General features: G+C 47.5%; 1 protein-coding gene across 2 annotated transcripts; it reads left to right on the top strand.

Annotated features, from left to right (window-relative positions):
* Nucleotides 1-102: 102 nt before the first annotated feature.
* Nucleotides 103-12,856, top strand: METTL13 (methyltransferase 13, eEF1A N-terminus and K55). Of its 2 annotated transcripts, XM_079760744.1 has the most exons (8): nucleotides 103-527; nucleotides 1,907-2,666; nucleotides 3,949-4,148; nucleotides 6,372-6,567; nucleotides 7,480-7,647; nucleotides 8,878-9,093; nucleotides 10,755-10,886; nucleotides 12,147-12,856. In XM_079760744.1, exons 1-8 carry the CDS (start codon nucleotides 375-377, stop codon nucleotides 12,419-12,421), a joined length of 2,100 nt encoding a protein of 699 aa, XP_079616870.1. In that variant the 5' UTR covers nucleotides 103-374; the 3' UTR covers nucleotides 12,422-12,856. The 2 variants fall into 2 exon arrangements, with proteins under 2 accessions (XP_079616870.1, XP_079616871.1); XM_079760745.1 differs by lacking the exon at nucleotides 103-527 and having other exon boundaries at nucleotides 2,106-2,206; nucleotides 12,147-12,855.
* The last annotated feature ends 8,005 nt before the right edge of the window (nucleotides 12,857-20,861 follow it).

Genomic DNA, 20,861 nt, shown 5'->3' on the forward strand with positions numbered 1-20,861 from the left:
CGCCAGGAACAAAAATCAGTGACCAATGAAATGCTGGGAGGTCTGGGCGGTCGACCAATTGCGAAGCCTCGCACCCGGATATGCTTGCCGGTTCTGAAATCGAGCTCTGAGAAGGAGAGGCGCTCCGCATGTGGCAGGGGCTGTGGGCGCGGAGTCGAGGGTGAGCGTGTTAGGTTCAGTGTCTCGCGCGTGCGGTACACCTGTGAGGGCCCTTCCTTTGGGTTTTAAATGGGGGAAAAATCAACGTGGCTGCTTGTCTGTGGAAAGAAAGCCCATTGAAGTGTCCCGGAGCCAGCGTGGTGGAAAGCCCCTCCGTTGGTACCTCCCTTACAGGGGGTGGGACAGTCTTGGAGAGGCAGCTGCGGTGTGGAAATATGAATCTCTTACCTAAGAGCTCCAAGGAGTTTGGCTCCGTTGACTATTGGGAGAAGTTCTTCCAGCAGCGCGGAAAAAAAGCTTTCGAGTGGTATGGGACTTACCTGGAACTGTGCGGGGTGCTGCACAAATACATGAAGCCCCGGGAAAAGGTAAGCGCGCCTGGCAGCCGAGATGAGAGAATGAGAATGAATGTGTGTGTGTGTGTGTGTGTGTGTGTGTGTGTTCGTTCGGGAAGGTGGGAACTGCCTTCCAGGTTACCCTGCACACGGTAAACAGGGACAGGCGTGGGGGCCCTAATTGGGCCCATAATTTAAGGATTTCATGCATCATTCTGGCTGAAAGGCAGTTAAAAAATATTTTTAAAGGTTTGAGATAAAAGACTTCCCGCCCCAGCTCATCCTTCAATGAAAACCCCACTGGAAGACTCACTTCTTTTAGTAACTCAACCTAGATGTGGTCTCCTAGAGAATAAAGCGTGCGTTTCTGTCACCGCATCTTTGTGGAGAAGGCACTAGCTATATTTCACTGATACACAAATCTGTTACCAAATAATTGTAGCGGGGCCTACTGAATTTCAGGCAATGCGCTCAGCCCTTAAGCTACAAGAGCATTAAGGTATAATGCCCTGGGCACAATCCGAAGAGAAAAGTGGTAAGTACAGCAATAGGAGTTTTGACCGAGGAGGGCTTGTACCGGAGGTAGGGAAGGGAGGAGGGTAGAAGGTTTTCAGGAAGTTTTAAGCACCAAGCCTTGTGCTGTGTGTGTGTGTGTGTGTGTGTGTTTGAGTGTTTGATAGTTGAATTCTCATAATAAACTCTGTGAGGTGAGTGGTGTACACACATTATACAGATGGATAAATGAGGCTCTGAGATACTAAGATCATACATGTAATAAGTGGCCACATGGAAATTTAAACTCTGGCCCATCAAGCTCCAAAGTTTAGGCACTTTTCATTGTGTATACCATGCTTTTCCAGAGATGGTGACATCAGGGTAGAATTTTGAAGGATTAATGGGAGGTTGCTACATAGAGCAGGAGGCAACAAGTTGTGTATTTAAGTTCAGCTTCAGAAAATACCAGGATATCAGGAGGAGCCAAAGGCCTGAGTGGAATAGGATTATGCCAGAACTAGGTTTTCAACAGTAAAACAGATAGGAGATTTCAACTGTAACTACTTACTGCATTTGGATTCTGTGATTTCCTACCAGTTCTTGAGTAAAAATGCCTGATTCAGAGAAAAGAACAACCATGATTAGCTTGTTTCTGTAATATGGAAAGCCCATTTTCACATAACCTGCATGGCTGTTGCTGAATGTGATTTTCACTAGTGAGTCCTCTAACCAAAGGTGTTTTAAGATGGAGCCTAGAATCAGCTCTGTAATGGTGCTCTCTTCTGTGACAACAGCATCTTCCCCTTCTGAAAATATGCAACAGCCAAGGTGAGATTTGATTCCTCAACACGTGTGAAGCTCATTCCTTTGCCTTAGTCACCTCCATCCTGTCGGTTCCCCTCCCCCACCCCCTTCAGGTGCTGGTGATTGGGTGTGGTAACTCAGAGCTCAGCGAGCAGCTGTACGACGTGGGCTATCAGGATATTGTGAACATTGACATCAGTGAAGTTGTCATCAAGCAAATGAAGGAACGCAATGCCAACAGACGGCCCCAGATGAGCTTCTTGAAGATGGACATGACACAGATGGAGTTTCCCGATGCCTCTTTCCAGGTGGTGTTGGACAAGGGCACTCTGGATGCTGTCCTGACAGATGAGGAGGAGAAGACCCTGCAACAGGTGGACAGGATGCTGGCTGAGGTTGGCCGTGTCCTGCAGGTGGGCGGTCGCTACCTCTGCATCTCCCTGGCTCAGGCTCACGTCCTGAAGAAAGCAGTGGGTCACTTCTCCAGGAAGGGGTGGATGGTCAGGGTGCATCAGGTGGCCAGCAGCCAGGACCAGGTGTTGGAAGCAGAGCCTCGGTTTCCCCTGCCTGTCTTTGCCTTCATCATGACCAAGTTCAGGCCAATCCCTGGCTCTGCCCTTCAGATCCTTGAGCTGTGCGCTCAGGAGCAGGGCAAGCCTGTGCGGCTGGAGAGTGCTGAGCGGCTGGCCGAGGCAGTGCGGGAGCGTCAGCAGTATGCCTGGCTGTGTAGCCAGCTGTACCGCAAGGCCGGGCTGGGGAGTGTGTCCCTGGACTTGTGCAATGGGGACACGGGGGAGCCACGCTACACCCTCCACGTGGTGGACAGCCCCACCGTGAAACCATCGCGGGACAATCATTTTGCCATTTTCATCAGTGAGTTGGGATTGGTCCCTCTCTTCCCTGGAAGGGCTGGGCTGGGGCGTTGGTGGATGGGGATGCCTTGGCTGGTTTCATCTTGCAGGGATGGTACCTTCAGAGGTTAGACTAGCCAAGGCAGGAGGAAGAAACAGTAGCAACTCTCCAGGTACCTTAGATTTGAAGCTTATTTCTTCTCATCTTCCATCGCAAAGCCTTGGCGAAGTGGGGGAATGAGATTGATAGGAAGGAGAGAAGTCATACAGATGCATTCAGGCAAGTCACACACTGTAGAGATGGTAGTTACTTTGTAACGTCGAGTGGTGGGAGCTGTCCAGTCTCAGGTCTGTCGCCTTTAAGCTGTGGGACCTGGGGAAATTGCCGTGTTTCTCTGCTGAGTTAGAGAGCTAGTACAGAGCAGTGGCTAAAAAAGGTCAGCTCTGGAACCAGATTATTCGGGTTCCAGTTCTGTCCCAGTCACATCTTGGTGATGTGACATTGGACATGTTATTTGTTTTCTGTGCCTCAGTTTCCTCATCCATAAGTGACATCATAACTACCTTGTGTAGTTGTGAGAAGTGTAAAGGCTCTTAGGAAGGTGCCTGGCACATGATAACTGTTTTATGGACATTAGTGTTATTATTGAAAGGGATAAATGATACCAGATTTACATTAATAATGTTCAAAAAAGAGAATATAAGAGAATGCTTTCAAAAATAGAATATTTTAGATAAATGCAAGGTGTCGATTGGTCACGCTGGTCACTTGTTTCCAGATGACTGAGCCATTTTCCCAAGTATTCCATAATCCTACCTGCACCGGTGGGAACAAACACGTGCCCTGGATGTGAGCATGGAGTCTGCAGCTGGACTGCCTGGGTTTGAGTTCCAGCTTTGCCATTTATTAGACCTTGGGCAAATAATGTAACTTCTGTCTCAGTTTCCTCATTTATACAATGGGACTAATAATACTACCTGCATCCCGGGCTATTGTGAAGATTCTATGTGTTTCTGTTTGTTAACTGCTTGGAATAATGCCTGGTATGTAATAAGCGTTAGTAGTATTGCTGTTTTTCCCTTGCACGTGTGCTCACACTTCTTATTCCCCCTCGGTCCTGTCTCATGTCTGATGGCAGCTTTGCTCTGGGCCTTGTGCTCCAGGGACTCGTAGCTCCTCAGTGGGTCACAGCTGGAAGGGATTCTGGGCCTGGGCAGGGCCTGGCTCTCTGCCATGTGGTCATATCGGTAATGGGCTTGAACACTCTTCCCGGGACTCCCTGTCACCAGGCGCCTGTTTCCAGTCCCCCAGGGTCGGGAGACTGAGTGGCTCTTTGGCATGGAGGAGGGCCGGAAGCAGCTGGCGGCCAGCGCTGGCTTCAGGAGGCTGATCACAGTGGCCCTGCACCGAGGTCAGCAGTACGAAGGCATGGACAGCATCCAGGCCGAGCTATCGGCCAGAGTCATGGAGTTGGCCCCGGCCGGGATGCCCGCCCAGCAGCAGGTAAGGAAGCCCGGGCAGCAGCTTTCACCCGTCTCTGGAGAAGTCACACTGGCAGCCGGGAAGGCAGAGGGTGTCCTGAAAGAAGCTAGGGCAGGGTCTGTGACCGTAGTCGGCTCCTGGAGGGCATGTCAGCAGCTAAGAGCTGAGTGGGCATCAATCACATTTCTTTGCCCCAGGCAGTGTGAGGAAGGCAAGCGGTTGCCGTTATTGAGACCCACAGGGACATCTGGGTCTGGGGTTGAGGGTCCTCTCAGACTCCACAGAGATGGCACGAAGGAGATGCTCCAGCTCTTGCAGGCTTTGGCTCTTCATTCTGTGAATGACTTGGACTGTATTTCTATTTCCTCACTTGTGCACAAGACTCTCTTGACCCTTTGCTGCTGCTTTTTTTTTTTTAAATCTTTTTTTAAAATTAATTTCTTTATTGATTAAGGTATCACATATTTGTCCTCATCCCCCCATTCCTATCCCACACCCCTCCCCACGCATGCCCCCACCCCCCCTGTTGTCCTTAACCACTGGTTAGGCTCTTATGTATGCACACAAGTCCTTTGGTTGATCTCTCCCCTTTACCCCCACCCTCTCCTCCCCTCCCTCTGAGGCCCGACAGTCTGATCCATGCCTCCTTGTTTCTGGGTCTGTTCTTGTTCATCAGTCTATGTTGTTCATTATTTTCCCTAGATTAGTGAGAGCATGTGATACAAGAAATACACTTATAAGAACCGAAAATGAGACAAGCAATAATGGTTATGCTGGGAGGCAAATTAATCAATCTGTAGTGAGTTTCTTTCTGGGCCAACAGTTCTTTTGAGACCCAATTTCAATGTCAAACAGTTCCTTATGTGTACATGTCAGCAATGACATTTCAGTTCTGGATGGTGGACAAATGGTGGTAATACAGGTCTGACTCTCTCTGTTTTGGTCCTGGGCAACCTGCAGTGATACACAGCTGCTAACTGCTAGAATGGCAAGGCGACGTCAGCGTCTTCCATCTCTGGACTGCTTCTCTTCTGTCTTCATGGCTGGAGTAGTCCTGTCGATTTCTCTCTGTTGCTGGAATCCACATGGTCTCGGAGTTGTTTTCTGAAAATATACAAACATATTCTCGACCAAAAGTTTTTGTTGAAAGAATTAAATATCTTCCCTTTATTCCCCCATTGACTCCTTCTAGCCCACCCTTGCCCCTTTTGCTTCTTAGAGCCATCATTATCTGAGGGTAAATGGATACTTTCAGGATCTGAGCATTGCCGGTCTGATGTTTTACTGGGAAGGAAACTGGAGGTTTTTTTGCCAAAGTGGTGATATGGAATTACCAGTTGACATGGTCTGTCTGATGCCATCCTGGTCCCAAGGCAGGGTAATGGGCAGGTGACTTTATTCTTCTTGACAGAGGGGAAAGCCAAGGTACCTGGAGGCTGGGTGCTGTAGTAACAGATCTGAAAAAAAGAATAGGCTCCCGATTCCCAGCCTGGGTTCTGCCCACGAGGCTGACTTGTGCTTTCGGAGGAATGTATTTGAGTCTTCCTGGTAGACTTGGGGTCGGTGCCCATCAGAGAGACCCAGCTCCTGTGGGACGTTATTTGTGACCTTCTCTCACCAGTGCCTATGTCTCTGCCAAGTCAGGAATCCCTGGTGATTATTAAATATTCATGTAGGTTTTTGAAAAGCAACAGATGTAAAGACTGGAAAAGGAAAGAGAAAAGTTTAGGGGAGAAAAGTATTTTTCTCCTAATTTCTTTCTCCTGTTTAGAATAATGGGAAAAAAGGATGAGAATGGCTAAGGAAGGGAGACATCTCTTCACGTTTGGAGTGGGTGGATTAGCTCTGTCATCTTCTCTGGATTTCGTTATCTCATCCCCGTTCATATGCCTTCTCTCATAATTATAGTCTCTTCCCAAGGGTTCTCTCTGGCTTTGATTGTCCTGGATTGTTGAAAGTGCTTTTGAGGATTACTCTTGAGAAACTCCTATTCTTCTTGGGGAGAACCAACTGCATTTTATAATGGTTTTGGGGGATGAGTTAGTTTTCAGAAAGGTAAATTAAACCTTATGAGATCAAGTCAAAGGCCCCAGAGAAGAACTGGAATAGAATGGCACATCTGTGGAGTTCTACTGCCCAGAACCATGGCATGGATTCCTCAGATACACACAGGGGAAGGGGTTCTACTTTCTCACGTTTCTTAGCTGAGCTGGTGGTTTGAGCACATATCTGTTGTACCTTCAGGTGCCTTTCCTGTCTGTGGGTGGAGACATCGGGGTGCGGACCATTCAGCACCAAGACTGCAGCCCCTTGAGTGGCGACTATGTCATCGAGGACGTGCAGGGGGATGACAAGTGCTACTTCCGGCGGCTCATCTTCCTCAGCAACAGGAACGTGGTGCAGTCAGAAGCCAGATTGCTGAAGGGCGTGTCTCACAGAGGTGAGGCGTCAGAGGCACATTGGTGGGACCCAAATGGACTCTTGATTTCGGGTGGTCAGAAGGACCTGGGAGCGTGGCCGAGATGTAGGACAGACCTGGGTACCTGTGACCAGAGGCACATGGCCAAGTGGGTTGTCCTCTTATACCACCTGGGCTCTTAGGATGTGAGTGGCCATAAGTGGAATAGAAGTCTGTGTTCTGTTCTTGAGCCAAGCCTGGCTGTGAAATGATAAGGAGCAGGGCTAATGGTTTACCAAGTAAACATGATCACCACTTTAATGCCTTCAGTTTAAAAGCCACTTGCTTAACAAGTTCCACATACGTCTGGGTACTAATTCAACAGGGCTCTGTAAGGTGAGCCATTTCTACTGTCTGAGTGGTACAGTAGAAAGATGATAGGCATTGGAGACAGTCCCAGGTTCAAATCCAGGTACAGTAGAAAGATGATAGGCATTAGAGACAGGCAGTCCCAGGTTCATATCCAGGCTGCACTACCTACTGATTCTGGACCTAATTATTAACTCTTCAGATTCTCACGTGTTCTATCTGCCAGTAATTGGAATTAAAGAGCTGTTATAAGAGCTAAAAGAGTAAAAACCCTAGGATAGTAATTGGCATAGAGGAGGTAATTGTAAGTCCTCCCCTACAAGAATTTATGAAGATTCTGTTAGTGGCCTTATATTTCTCATAGGAGTGGTACCAGGACTCCTAAATTGAGTTTTCCCAGGCTTTGGGGTATATCTTTACCACTTTCCTTTTCAGACTCTGACATGTAACCAGTTCAAATTCCTGCATATTTAACGCTTGGGTTTGTGAGTGAGATCAAGTCAGCTGCAGCCCAGTGCCCCTGGTGCTTTGCCCTCTGAGGACTAGTGGACTAAGCATAGGACTCCATTGTCTCTCTTAATTTAGTCCAGAAGAAGCGGAAAAAGGACAGGAAGAAGCAGTGGCCGGCTGGTACTCCAGAGGAGCCCCCTGCGGCCCCGGGGCAGTCCATCGATAAGAGCTACCTGTGCTGTGAACACCACAAAGCCATGATCGCCGGCCTGGCCTTGCTGAGAAACCCCGAGCTGCTCCTAGGTGAGGGGGTTGTCACTGCTCCCCACAGCGAGGAGCATGGGAGATGACAGAGCTAATCAGAGGAGCTGCTTGTGAATAAGAGCAGTGATCACAGACTGACAAAAGCATAAACATTCGTATCTTTCTTATTCCCAACCTGCTTCTAAGTTAATGAACATCCAAATAACTTTTTCCTCAAACTGAAGTTGTAATGTTGAAATGGCCATATATGTCTAAGTCTGAAGTTTTTTCTTCCACTCATTTATTTAAAAAATTAAGGTGTGAAGTACATCCAGTGAGATAGGTAAAGTACACAGATCTTCAGCTGTTCAGCTTGATGAATTCTCACATATGTGTATACCCACATAACCAGATTGAGCCTTTAAAAATCATGTCTTCAGGCCTTGGCCGGTGTGGCTCAGTTGGTTGAGCATTGTCCCGTGCACTGAAAGGGCACTGGTTCGATTCCTGGTTGGTCAGGGCACATACCTGGGTTGCAGGCTCAATCCCCAGTAGGAGGTGTGCCGGGAGGCAGCTGATCAACGTTTCTCTCTTACTTCAATGTTTCTCTCTCCCTCTCTCTTGCCCTCGCCATAACTCAATAAAAACATATTTAAAAAATAAAAATAAAACCCATGTCTCTAGAGAAATGCCTTTGCACTTAAGGGGAATTTCTGGCTTTTTAGTAATGCATTATATGATTCTAGCTTGAATTCCTACTTAAAAACCCATATTACAGAGGCAGTGCAGTCATAGCCTTCTCACTAATGACAGGTTTGGATCTGACCACAGTCGTGAAAGCGGTCATATTTCCGTCTGCGTTTGAGCCGTCTTCACCCACAGTCTCTGCGTGTGTCCTTTGGCCCATTGTGGTGTTGATCTATGTGGAATCCACTGCCTTGTGATCATGAACCAGGTGTTGGCCATTGTAGACCCCCATTTTGTAGAGGGGTCTAAAAAAGGCTTATGGTGGGGACTCTTAGTGACGAGTGCTTTGGGATTTTTAAGGGGCTACAATAACACACTGGTCATCTTCTGGATCTGGTAAGGGGAGGATTGTGAGGCCAGGGTTGAGTTTTCAGATGTCAAATTAACTCCTAAATTTTGGGATGAGACAGGGAGGCCAGGCCCCTAAATCTGGTATCCCCTGGGCAGAGCCAACAATTTGACTCCCTCTTTTGCCCTCCTGAGGCTGGTACCAAACTTTCCGGTGAGCAGATGGTAAAACGATGCTTTCTTCCTGTATTACAGAGACCCCGCTGGCATTGTTGGTGGTAGGCCTGGGCGGGGGCAGCCTCCCCCTCTTCGTCCACGATCATTTCCCAAAGTCCCGTATCGAGGCTGTGGAGATCGACCCGTCCATGTTGGAAGTGGCCACCCAGTGGTTTGGCTTCTCCCAGAGCGACCGGATGAAGGTCCACATTGCAGATGGCCTGGACTATATTACCAGCCTAGCGGGACGAGAAGGTACTGCTACTGGAGATTTGGGGGGTGTCAAGGGAAGATTGGTCCAAGGTTGTCAGGCCTGTGAGGGCCTCTAGAATCCATCTGTGAGAGGGTGGCATCAGCAACATCCTAGTCTTTTTCCTGTTGACTTGTTGAAATTTTGTCAGTAACTACAGAGTGCCAACGACATGCTTAGCTCGGTGCTGGGGGCTAGGGTGTAGCAAGTACTACGGACTGTCTCCTGACCTGATGGCGCTAACAGACAGCGGGCTTGTCTTTTGACCCTGCAACATTAACACCTCCTCACCACCTTAAGAAACCTCCAGTATGTAGCTGGGTGAAGAAAGATGAAGAAAAGTTGAGGGGTGTGTTGGGAGGTGTTTTTTCTAAAATCAGCTGGAAGTGAAGCCAGAAATAGAGCAAAACAGCATTCATGCCAACCACTGGTTCCAAATCTCGGACGTTTGGCAGTGTCTGCACATGTTGTTGGTTGTCATAACCATTGGGTAGGGATGCTTCTGGCATCTGGTGGGCGAGACCAAGGATGCTGCTAAACTTCCTACGATGCAAAGGACATCCACTGACGACAGTGAATTGTCTGACCCCTAATGTCTTTAGTGCCGAGGCTGAAAAGCCCTGAGGCAGATGCTGCTCAGTGGGAATCCCGACAGCCCTCCAGCTGCTGGATTTGAGGTTGCGTTTATTCTAATATTTCATATCCCAGACTTAGGACAAAATTCCTATTCATGTTCTGCAGGAGGTCCCTTGATCCTTCTGCAAGTTTATAGATAGGCTCCTGGTGACTTGTGCTTTCCGGAGCCTGAGTCCCTTGGGGAAAAGTCAGGTTGGTTCAGTCCTAAGTGAACCTGGGGGGCTCGGGCCCACCTTTCCTGGTCTGCTCGTTCCATAACTGATGCTTGGTTCTCATTGGACCAGCTTCTTTTCCAGTAAGGGTGTGGCAAACCAGAATGACATTTTGGTGCTGGGATGAGTATATTGGTGCTGGGATGAGTATATTTGGTGCTGGGATGAGTATATTTGGTGCTGAGATGGACAGATGCTGCCTTATTTTAACTGCAAACTGACCACATTAAGAATTTCACAGGATTCCTCTCTGAGGCTAGAGTCATTCTGTGGGCTCAGGCCCAAGATAGTTAATACATGTGAAGCATTTAAAACAGTACCAGGCATGTGGTAGGTCAGCCCTTAAAGGCTTAGATACCTGCTTGTCCAGATCAATGATTCTCAGCTCTGACTGCATTGATAATTACCTGGGGAGCTGAAGAGAAATGCCAGGCCTTCCGGGAGGTTTTGAACTCAGCTGGTCAAGAAAGGAGCCAAGGTTCTGTAGGTATTTAGAAGCTTCCCACGGTGACTCGAATGTTCTGTTGGGGTTGAAGCCACTGGGACAGACAGACTCTTAACCAAGTAAGTACCCTGCAGAATGGACTCCAGAAGATGAGACCAGGCCCCGTCTTTAAGGTGGGGCACTCACAGCAAAACCTTGGTGACGATTCCTCTGGACGGTGATGTCAGTGGCCTTAACATGCACATCCTCCCTGTCGTCCTCCTGGCTCAGCCACCTGCGCCCACCACAGGTCACAGGAGAGATGCAGTGTAGGAATGTCAATGGCCTTATTTTATCCAGCAAAGGCAAAAACTCATTTGCTTCTCTTTCCCAGCACGGCCTCAGTACGACGTGATAATGTTTGATGTGGACAGTAAGGACCCAACACTGGGAATGAGTTGTCCACCCCCAGCGTTTGTGGACCAGCCCTTCCTGCAGAAGGTCAAGAGCATCTTGACTCCTGAAGGTATGAGAACGAAAGGTCGGGAAGCGGGGATGGATGGGTCCTTCAAAAAAAAATTTTTTATAACGAAAAATGCATATATCATAAATGTGTAACTTGATTGATTTCCTTCCTTTGAACACGCCCCCTTAACAGCACTGAACACACAGCATTTCCAGCGCCCCAGAAGTCCACCTCTCACCTCCTCTTTGGGATAACCACTCTCCTAACTTCTACCAGCACGTCTTAGTCTTCCCCGTTTTTGTCCTATATAAATGCAATAATCATACAGATTGTAGCCTTTAAGTTTCTGTTTCACTCAACGCGATGCTTGTGAGATTCATCCATAATACTGCGTTTCCATTGTCCCTTTCATTGCTGTGTAGTGTCATCGTGTGGCTGTAGCGCTCAGTCTCCCGCTCTGCTCTTGGTAGTTGGGCTGTTTTGCTGTTGTGTGCTTTTATAAGTAGTGCTGCCATTAGCATTCGAACGATGCCTTTTGGTGAAACGCTGGCGGGTCTGTTGGGCATAGACGTAGGGCTGTAATCGCTGGATGGTAGGTGAAGCGTATGCTCAGCTTTCGCAGATGCTGCCGCTGGTTTTACAAAGTGGTTGTAGTGATTCACACTCCCACCACCACGGCAACGCTAGCTCCCAGTCACATTCCTCCCACGTGCCCCAGACTAGGCAGTATCTTATCTCATCTTCCTAGCCGCCCATTTCAGATGAGGAAACCGAGGTAAAGAGACCTGCCAAGGTGGCCAGGGTAACAGCTGGGACTCCAGCCCAGGTCCTTGCGAAAGCTGGGGCTCTGAGGCCCCCACGTTTTGATTTGGTGTATGGTGCTGTGGTGAACAGAGTTGACTTAGAACCTTAGCTGTTGCAAGGTGACCTTGGCCATCCCTGGCTAGTTAATACCGCATGGTGTTTGTCAAGAACATAACATCCCTATGGAGTTGGTACATTCTTTCTTGGGGGTATTAGTTACTTCTTTCTCAAAGTAATTCTTTGGGAAACGGAGACATGGAGAATGGTGAAATCATTGGTTAGCAGCATAGGAGAGCAGGAAATGGGCTGATGTTTCCTCTGGTTTGCATATTTCCCATGCTTTTCTCATTCTGCCTTTTGTGTGTGTATGTTCTCTGCAAGCTGGCTGTCGCCGTTGGTGCTATCTTAGTCCCCCCAGCCTCCCCGGGGCAGAAATGGTTATTTTCAGAGCTGTACCTTGTCTCCACGTGTCACCAGATGTGCGGTCATTCTGACTCTTTCCTTCCCACCCTACAGGTGTCTTTATCCTCAACCTTGTGTGCCGAGACTTGGGGCTAAAGGACTCAGTGCTGGGTGGGCTCAAGGCGGTGTTCCCCCTCCTGTATGTCCGGCGCATCGAGGGGGAAGTGAATGAAATTCTGTTCTGTCAACTGCACCCCGAGCGGAAACTTGCCACACCAGAGCTCTTGGACATGGCCCAGGCCTTGGAGCAGACCCTGCGGAAGCCAGGGAGGGGTTGGGATAGCACCTATGTCCTGTCTGATATGCTCAAGACTGTGAAGATTGTGTGATCGCTGGCCTCTCAGCCTCCTGCCTGCCTGACCTTGAACTCCTGGCCTGCCAGAGATTGACGAAATAGAACCCACAGTACTTTTTAAGCCTCGTATTTTTCTTGGTTTCATACTCGGCTGCATGGGACCTTCAGCCTGGTGAAGTTGCCTGGAGAGCTGGGAAAATAAAACGTTCTTCCTGTGCTGCCCTCTTCAGTACCACTGGGTTGGTTGCCTTTGCTTCCTATACCGTGCCCTTGGGTAGAATTCCGTGTTGGAGCCCCCACCAGTTGCTGATGCCTTAACGAGTGAGCACCAAGCTCCTTAGGGAAAGAGTCTTCTTTCAAGAAGCTGTTTTGTCCTAAACTGTATTTCCTGCTTCTTTCCCTTTGCCTATTTTCCTGTCTCTTCACCCAGTACTCTATCCAGTCCTCTCATTCCCTACCACCCTTTTGTCCTTCCCATGGGTGTGGAGAGAACGATTTTCTCTAGGGAAGGAGGTCCCCGATGGTGGAGCACAGTGTGGACAGTCTGCTGTGATTGCTGGTTTGCCTTTGCTCTGACCTTCTGTCAGTTCGGCAGGAATGATCTCAGCTCTGTGCCAGCACACTGTGAACAGAGTGGGTTCCCCGTAGGCGCCCTTCTCAAGTTTGATAATTTGCTAGAGCAGCTCACAGAACTCGGGGGGGAAAAAACGTTTACCAGGATCGCCAGTTTATTATAAAAGGACACAACTCAGGAACAGCCAGCTGACAGAGATGCTCAGGGCTAGGTGTGCATAAGGGGTGGGGAGCGCACGCCACCCTCCCAGCACCTTGTGTTCACCCACCCGAAAGCTCTCAGAACCCTGTACTCTTGAAATTCTTATGGAGGCTTCCTAGTGTAGGCATGATGGATTAATAACTCAATTTCCAGCCCTTCCCTTTCCCAGAGGGTGGGGCGTGGGGCTGAACACTCCCAGCATGTGACCATGGCTTGGCCTTTCTGGTTACTTGCTCCCATCCAGGACCCCACCAAGGACCTCATTAGAGCAAAGGATGGTATTCTCACGCAAGAAATCAGAAATTTAGGAGCTCTGGGTCAGGAACTGGGGTCAGAGACGAATGTGCACGTTTTATTCACACACCTATCCACTCACACGCATCCCAGCTCCTTGCCCTCTGGGTAGAGGATGGTAGGTAAGGGGTCAGCTTTCTGCACTGGTGACTTGCTCTATGGAGCACGCAGCGCCGCTCCCACTGTAATGGCCTCGGTGTACCTCTGAGGACTGTAGCCCAGTAAACCCTAGGTCAGTGGTCGGCAAACTCATTAGTCAACAGAGCCAAATATCAACAGTACAACGATTGAAATTTCTTTTGAGAGCCAAATTTTTTAAACTTAAACTTCTTCTAACGCCACTTCTTCAAAATAGACTCACCCAGGCCATGGTATTTTGTGGAAGAGCCACACTCAAGGGGCCAAAGAGCGGCATGTGGCTCGCGAGCCGCAGTTTGCCGACCACGGCTCTAGGTCATCCAGTTTCCGTCCTGGGCCTTGTCTTGCCATTTGGTTTCTATAAATTTGCTAACAGGTAACTGCTGGTAAGAAGTAGAATTCTTACATTTTTTTTTTTTAAATATTCAATAGGATTTTTTTTTTTTTTTTTTTTTGAGAGACTGCTCTGTGCCAGATTCCATGCTCATGCTGAGAATAGAAAGAGGAAAGGGCCAGGGCCCCTGATGTTGCTGCCGAGCTCGGGAGGCGAATTGCAGCACATGGATGAGTTCCAGAACCATATGTGCTGAGAGTGTGAGGAACGCGTGCCGGGGTCAGGCGTTTGCTGAGTCATCTCAGCTCCTTAGAACAGACAGGAAGGTGGACAGTCTCAGTAAAACCTGCCCCTTACAGTGATTGAAGGCCTGGACGCAGGTTGTTTTTCTAGCTCAGCTCTGAGCTGGTTCCCATGCTTCCCAGGAGGTGGCACTAGAAACCACGTTTAAGTTCTGGGGCATCTGGAAAATTCCTGATGGGAAAGGGACTTCTTTGAAGAAGCTGTTTCACCTGAACAGTATTTCCTGCTTTTTTTCTCTTTGCCTATTTTTCTCTCTCTTCTCCCAGTACTCTATCCAGTCCTCTCAATCCCTACCACCATTTGGCCTTCCCATGGGTGTGGAGAGAACGATTTTCTCTAGGGAAGGAGGTCCCCGATGGTGGAGCACATTGTGGAGTCACAGACCCTTTTGCCCCACATCCCTCATTTTAGAAACAATGGCAGGAAACAAAGCAATGAGTTAATGCTCATGGGATTTGAAGGAGCTTAAATCTAGGAAGCATATAAGAAGTAAAAATGTAACGTATGTGCCTCTGGGCCTGTTGTGGCAGGTCCAGCTTTCTGTAAAGATCTAAGTCATTTCTATCATAGTAAACAGTCGTCACAGGAAAGGTTGGCAAAAATGATTTTTGATAGAAATAATGGATATACTCACATACACATAACACATATTTATAATGCAAGCCTGCCTGTAGTTGGGTTGAAAAGTAGCACCTCCACCCCAAAGAAATATCTACGTCTTAACCCCTGGAATCTGTAAATGTGACTTTACTTGGGGAAAAAAAGGATCTTTGCAGGTGTAATTAAGTTAAGGAGCCCAAGATAAAATCATCCTGGATTAAGGCAGCCCTAAATCCAAAGACAGGACCTTGACTGAGGATTCCTGGCCTCCATCATTGTAAGAGAAGCAACTTCTGTTGCTTTAAGCCACCTCATTACAGTAATATTTGTTTCCGTAGCCCCAGGAAAGGCACACACGGCCTTAAAGGGTTTTGTCTGTGCTGCTCAGTCCACAGAACCAGAGATGGGATGGCCTCTGGGCCACGTGCCCCCTCAGGATACTTTTAGTTCAGTCAGAAACACCGGGCAGTGCTCAGTGGAAGGTTAATTTTGCCCCGCTGCCTCGGAAGAATCCTGAGTGCTCCACCCAGTGCCCCAGGAACCATGTGGTTGTCCTCTGGGGATGAAAGAACTGTCCTGACTGGGAGCCCTTAGGGCAGTGGTTCTCAACCTTCCTAATGTCACGACCCTTCAATACAGTTCCTCATGTTGTGGTGACCCCCAACCATAAAATTATTTTTGTTGCTACTTCATAACTGTAATTTTGCTATTGTTAATGAATCGTAATGTAAATATCTGTGTTTTCCGATGGTCTTAGTTGACCCTGCTAGCGGTTCTCAACCTGTGGGTCGCAAAATTACAGTTATGAAGTAGCAACGAAAATAATTTTATGGTTGGGGGTCACCACAACATGAGGAACTGCATTAAAGGGTCGCGGCATTAGAAAGGTTGAGAACCACGGCCTTAGGGGAAGGATAACTTCCCTTGATCCTAACAGTCCTCCCCTGAGTATGTGAGGGGACCTCGGCCTGCAAACCCAGGTGACTTGATCTTCTCTGGACTCCTACCTGTGTGTCTTCAGCTCCTTGTTGACCAGGAAGCTCCCTTAGGGCAGCGAGCTGGTCAGTCACAGGCTCTCCTCATTGGCCTCATCTCTCAGGGCTCTTTGTCCTTTATTTCCCGACGTCCAATGTCTTGGAAACCATAGTTTCATCTACTTTGTCTTGGATTTCAGTTGTTCCAAGTGAGAAGAGAAAATCTGGTCCCTGTTGCTCCATTTTGTTGGAAATGGAAACCAGGGCACATATTTTAATCTTAATAACTTCATTTTCCCGTGAGTGTTTTTTAGTCCAATTTTTTTTCACATGAGAAAACTTGGGTTTAGTTCTAAGCTAATTAAAGGTAAACAAACCCAATTCCGGGTGTGTTTCCTTCCCAAGCTTGAGTTCCCTGTGCTAGGCTCAGGGTGTCGGAAGGCGCTCAGGCCTGGGTTACAGGCAGCTTCAGTGACACGTGTGAGCTTAGTTAAATCATGCGATTGTTCTCTGCCAGGAAACTCAATAGAACCTTTCGTTGCTCTGTCCAGGGCTACTCTTTGTAAAGGCTGTGACTGACTTCTCTTCCTGTGGGCACATACCTTCAACCTGGCTTCCTGTCCCCTTTAAAATGATAACTCTATCCTATTAACTTATTTTCCTTTAAAACTTCCTTCTTTCCCAAGTGCTTCGTATTGTATCTGGCACACAAAAGGCCTCTTAAAAATTTAATTTAATTTATTAAATTGATTGGGGTGACATTGGTCAACATGAACATACAGGTTTCATGTGTGGGTTTCTATGTTACAAGATCTGTATATTGCACCGTGTGCCCACCACCCGAAGTCAAATCTCCTGTCATCTTATATTAGGATCCTCGTCTTCCCCTATCCCCTCAAAAGGCCCCTGGTACATGATTATTGAATGAATGAATGAATGAATGAATGAGTGCGTGCATGGTTGCCTGAAGAGAAGGGCACAGTCTTCAACCCTCACAGCAGGAGGCTCCCAGGACTCCACAGTTCCTGGACACCCATGAAATCACATGAACATCAGCAGCCAGTAACTGGCCCCACCGGCTCACTAGAACCCTTAGATCTCTTGAAACTCCTTACCTCTCCCTGTAACAGTATTTCTGAAATTTTTAAGATTGCATGAAGCAGTAACTACCAAATACTTGGAACTACTGGAAAAAAGGCACTAACGGTGGCTACACAAATAGAAGGTGCTGATTTTTGTTCCCTCACGTCAGAAACCGAAGTCTGAAGTTCTGATTGTACTGGTTTGGGGCTATAAATGTCACCTGTTAGCAAGAAAGCCCTGGCATTCACAAAAGGACACTTTCCCCAAGATACTTACGGCTTCAATAGCTCCTGCTGATCCGCCCTCAAGGCCCCTTCCATTACCATGCTCAGCCATTACCAGAGACGGAGCACTTTCCTCCTACGGTCCTCTTGCTGCCCAGTGAGCTGTGGAACAAAGAGGGCCCAGAGTACAGAGTCTCCCCCCCACCCCCCGCCCCATGTGTCTGTGTCCTTCAGGCATGGTGACACCCCATCCATCGCTGATTCCACAGCATGGCTAATATTAGCGGGCTTTCAGGGCCCTTGGGAATTCAGTTAAATTTAGCTGCTGTTTATGGAGCATATGCCGGGCCCAGTTCTCAGAGGTGGTCTTTGGCTTTCTGTTTGGGGGCCCTAGTATTTCACTCTTCATCCTGATTGTTAACTGGACATGACAGCATGGTTGAATAGTATGGACCTGGAAGAGACAAAATATATTCTTTAATGGCTATAAGAATCACTTCATCTCAATTTATTCCTCACATCACTTCTTTATGACAATCAACTATACCAGGTACAGAAGCTATTTAAGAAACAGCCCCTAATCCTAAGAAGCTGATGTAAAATAAACATCTACATGTGATCCATTGTGATTATGACCGGAAGTTCCAACAATGAAAGCCTTCCTCAATTAGACTAGATTACAAATTAAAGTCTGGGCTTTCCTGTCGCTGGATGTTTCAGGCAGGTGCTGGATATATGCAGCAAGGGAGACTCAGATTTCTAGCTCACGTAGTTAGGTGAATGGCAGGGTATTTCTCCAAAACAGGATGCCGCAGATGGGGGCAGTGCCCTGGTTCTGTCACTCACTAGCCGTCTGAACTTGACAAGTTACTTGTCCTGTTACTTCTCTTCATCTATAAAATGAAATTGTGACCGCTAGATGGAAATGGTATGTCGAAGACACTCCATGCTTGAAGGCTAACTAATAATAATCCAAGAAAATCATTCTTTTGGGTGTTAAAATGTATAATGTTTTACTTCTCCCAAGAAATACAGTGTTTTAACATAGTAAAACTATGTGCATCTTCAGAAGGTCTGGAATCCTGTGTGTATGTAGTGTGTTGGCTTGTGCTTGCATGAGGAACAACAGCCTGTTATAAGCAGTTACTTGGGGATGGAGATGCGGGTAGGGAGGATGAGGAAGGGGGACATAGGTGTGGGCACATGATTTTTAAATGGGTACCCTTTTATTTTTTAATTTTGAACCATGACTATATTACCTATTTTAAAACATTAAATGAAAAAATATAAAGTCCTGGGGTGACTTTAATGGTATGAATTTCAGACACGTGCCCAATAGGTTCCATCAAAAGTCCTGAGGTTTTTTTACCTTCTTGTCTTTGCATAAACCACCTCTTCTGGAATTTTCCTCTTAACCTGTCCCCTCCCAGATCCCCACTCCAGCTCCATTCCCCACCCCAAACCCCTGGTTCACTCTCTCTCCCTCTCTCCCTCCTTCCTTCCTTCTCTTCCATCTGCTTTTTCTTTCCTTCTCTCCCCACCTCTCCTCTCTCTCTTCCTCCCTCCATCTACCCCTTCCACTCTCTCTTTTAAAAAAATCAATGGAAAAAATACCCTTGGATGAGGATTAACAACAACAAAAAATAGAATATGGATTTGAAGGATGGGTAGATGGGGCTCAAATTCCTTTTTTGCCACTAACTGTGGGACCTTGGCTAAATCACTTATCTGAGCCTGTCTTTATTTATAATACATGCATAAGCATTAGGTCCTCACCCCCCCCCCCATCCCCCAGTCTCAGATGGTTAGTAGACAGTTGAGCGGTTTAACCAAAGTAAAGACCTTAGCACAATGCCTGACACCAGTAATTACTCAGTGTTATCTATGGAACATGTTATAGCTCAGCATGCTATCTAGCTGTTAAATATAAACATATTTCCCAGGCCCAGTCAATGGTGCGGGTCTTAAACTTACCAAACCTGAAGGAGCTTCAACCAAGAGAGGAACTGGGAAGAGGGGCTGGATTAGAAGCCAGCCAGCAGAGGGTACTTGCCTCTCAAATTGAGCTCCTTGCTGAAGCTGACATTGGAAGCTGAGAAACGAGGTTTTGGAGTCGAGGACACTGTGCACCACAAAGTGATTAAAGCAAAGTGCAGTGTTGGCTGGTGGCCATCTGCTTGTTATCTCAGAGTGTAGCCCTGTGCGCCTCTATCTGATTCATTTTCAGCAAGAGACTTTTTTGGTGGGTGGGGTGGGGAGAGGAGGGATGACAGAGGGACATTGGAGGCTGACAGGAGAGATTAATTGAGGACAGGACCAAAGAGACACATATTCCCAGTGCTTTTTAACTCACTGAGTGCCAGGAACCTGGGTGAGGCAGAACACTGGTTTATTCAGCTCGGTGTCCTGTTGAAAGCAAAATGCTTGAGTCACAAGGGGTCAAGCGACTGCAGTTCCTCTGATGAGTCATTGTCTTGCTTCCATGTAACATCCCAGCATCTGTTGCCTCATTTGCTTACTGAGAGCAAGCTACAGCCGTCTGCAGGTAGGGCTCCTGTGCTCAGACTAGGAAGGTCCTGATGTAACCAGGTTGCAGGTAGAGGCTGCCTTTAGGGGCTGCCCAGTGTGACATGAAGGTGCTCTTTCCTCCGACTTAGTACTCCGTGAGAAAAAGTTTAAGTTGGAGCCCAAAGGATGGAGCAAGAGTTAGAAGGTGTGAATAGGACTAATGTCACTAATATCACTTAGGGTCTCATCAGTGTACCATAGTACGTTCACACTGGGTTACTGAAGAGTGCTTAATACAAAGACTACAGAGATGTGAGCGGGGTTCAGAGAAACAAGAAGGGATGTTCAGGGCCCTTGGGAAAGCAAGAATGGGGAGCCATTAATAGGTTGAAGAAACAAAGGGACAACAGAGGGTGGAGAGGGTCACTAGAGAAGACCTGCGACATCATTTAAGGGTCACAGTCCACTCAGAGTCAAGCAACAAGAATGGAGCTCGAGGGGTAAATACTCAACCTCTCCTTCTGCCCTCCCTTCCTAGATACTTCCATTGGCCAAATCTAACTGGAGGCCAGAGAGCAAGAGCGCTGTTGAAGCCGACCATACTAAAGGTAGAGTCACCTCCTGGGGAAGAAGGCAGGCTGGAGAAGGAGGCCCAGGGAGCTGGAGATGAACAGAAAACATCTAGCACAACTTGCTAGTTAGACAAGTTAGTTTCCTCTCTGGTTCTCAGTTTTGTTCATCAGTAAAATGGGAACATCACTTTGCCTACCTTGTTGTGAGAATGGAATGAGATGATGTAGGTAAAAGGTTTTGAAAAGCTCTGGAGGGCTTTGTGAATGTTGAGTATGAAGTTGAACTTTTCAGGAATGAGGAAACAATGTCACAGTGACCAAGGTAAATCCCTCACTTCCCGGTTGGATCACCAGCCCTTCTTGAGACCCTACTGTGTATGTAGTCCATACCTGATGCTGGGGGTGAGCATGGGATCAATGGGACCAATGATGGCTGGGCTATGAAAAAGGTGGTGACAGACACAAGGCAGCCACTAGTCCTTCAAAGGCTGGTAGTATAGTTAGAAGGATATGAAAGTGTGTGTATGTTCCTATATTTATGTATAAAGTGTATAGAAAAATATGAGGATATCTGTGTGAACACACATACTCACAGAATCATGCAGTCACATATGCAAAGTGAAGCAATACAGATGGGAATTATTAGAATTGGAATGAGAGACGATCAAA

Source organism: Cnephaeus nilssonii (genome assembly GCF_951640355.1).
Source record: "Cnephaeus nilssonii genome assembly, chromosome: 21".
NCBI lineage: Eukaryota > Metazoa > Chordata > Mammalia > Chiroptera > Vespertilionidae > Cnephaeus > Cnephaeus nilssonii.

Coding starts and splice junctions, on each gene's coding strand:
- METTL13 (XM_079760744.1), top strand. CDS start 375: ATGAATCTCTTACCTAAGAGCTCCAAGGAGTTTGGCTCCGTTGACTAT. Junction 6,568..7,479: donor GAAGGGCGTGTCTCACAGAG/GTGAGGCGTCAG, acceptor CTCTTAATTTAG/TCCAGAAGAAGCGGAAAAAG. Junction 10,887..12,146: donor GAGCATCTTGACTCCTGAAG/GTATGAGAACGA, acceptor CCCACCCTACAG/GTGTCTTTATCCTCAACCTT.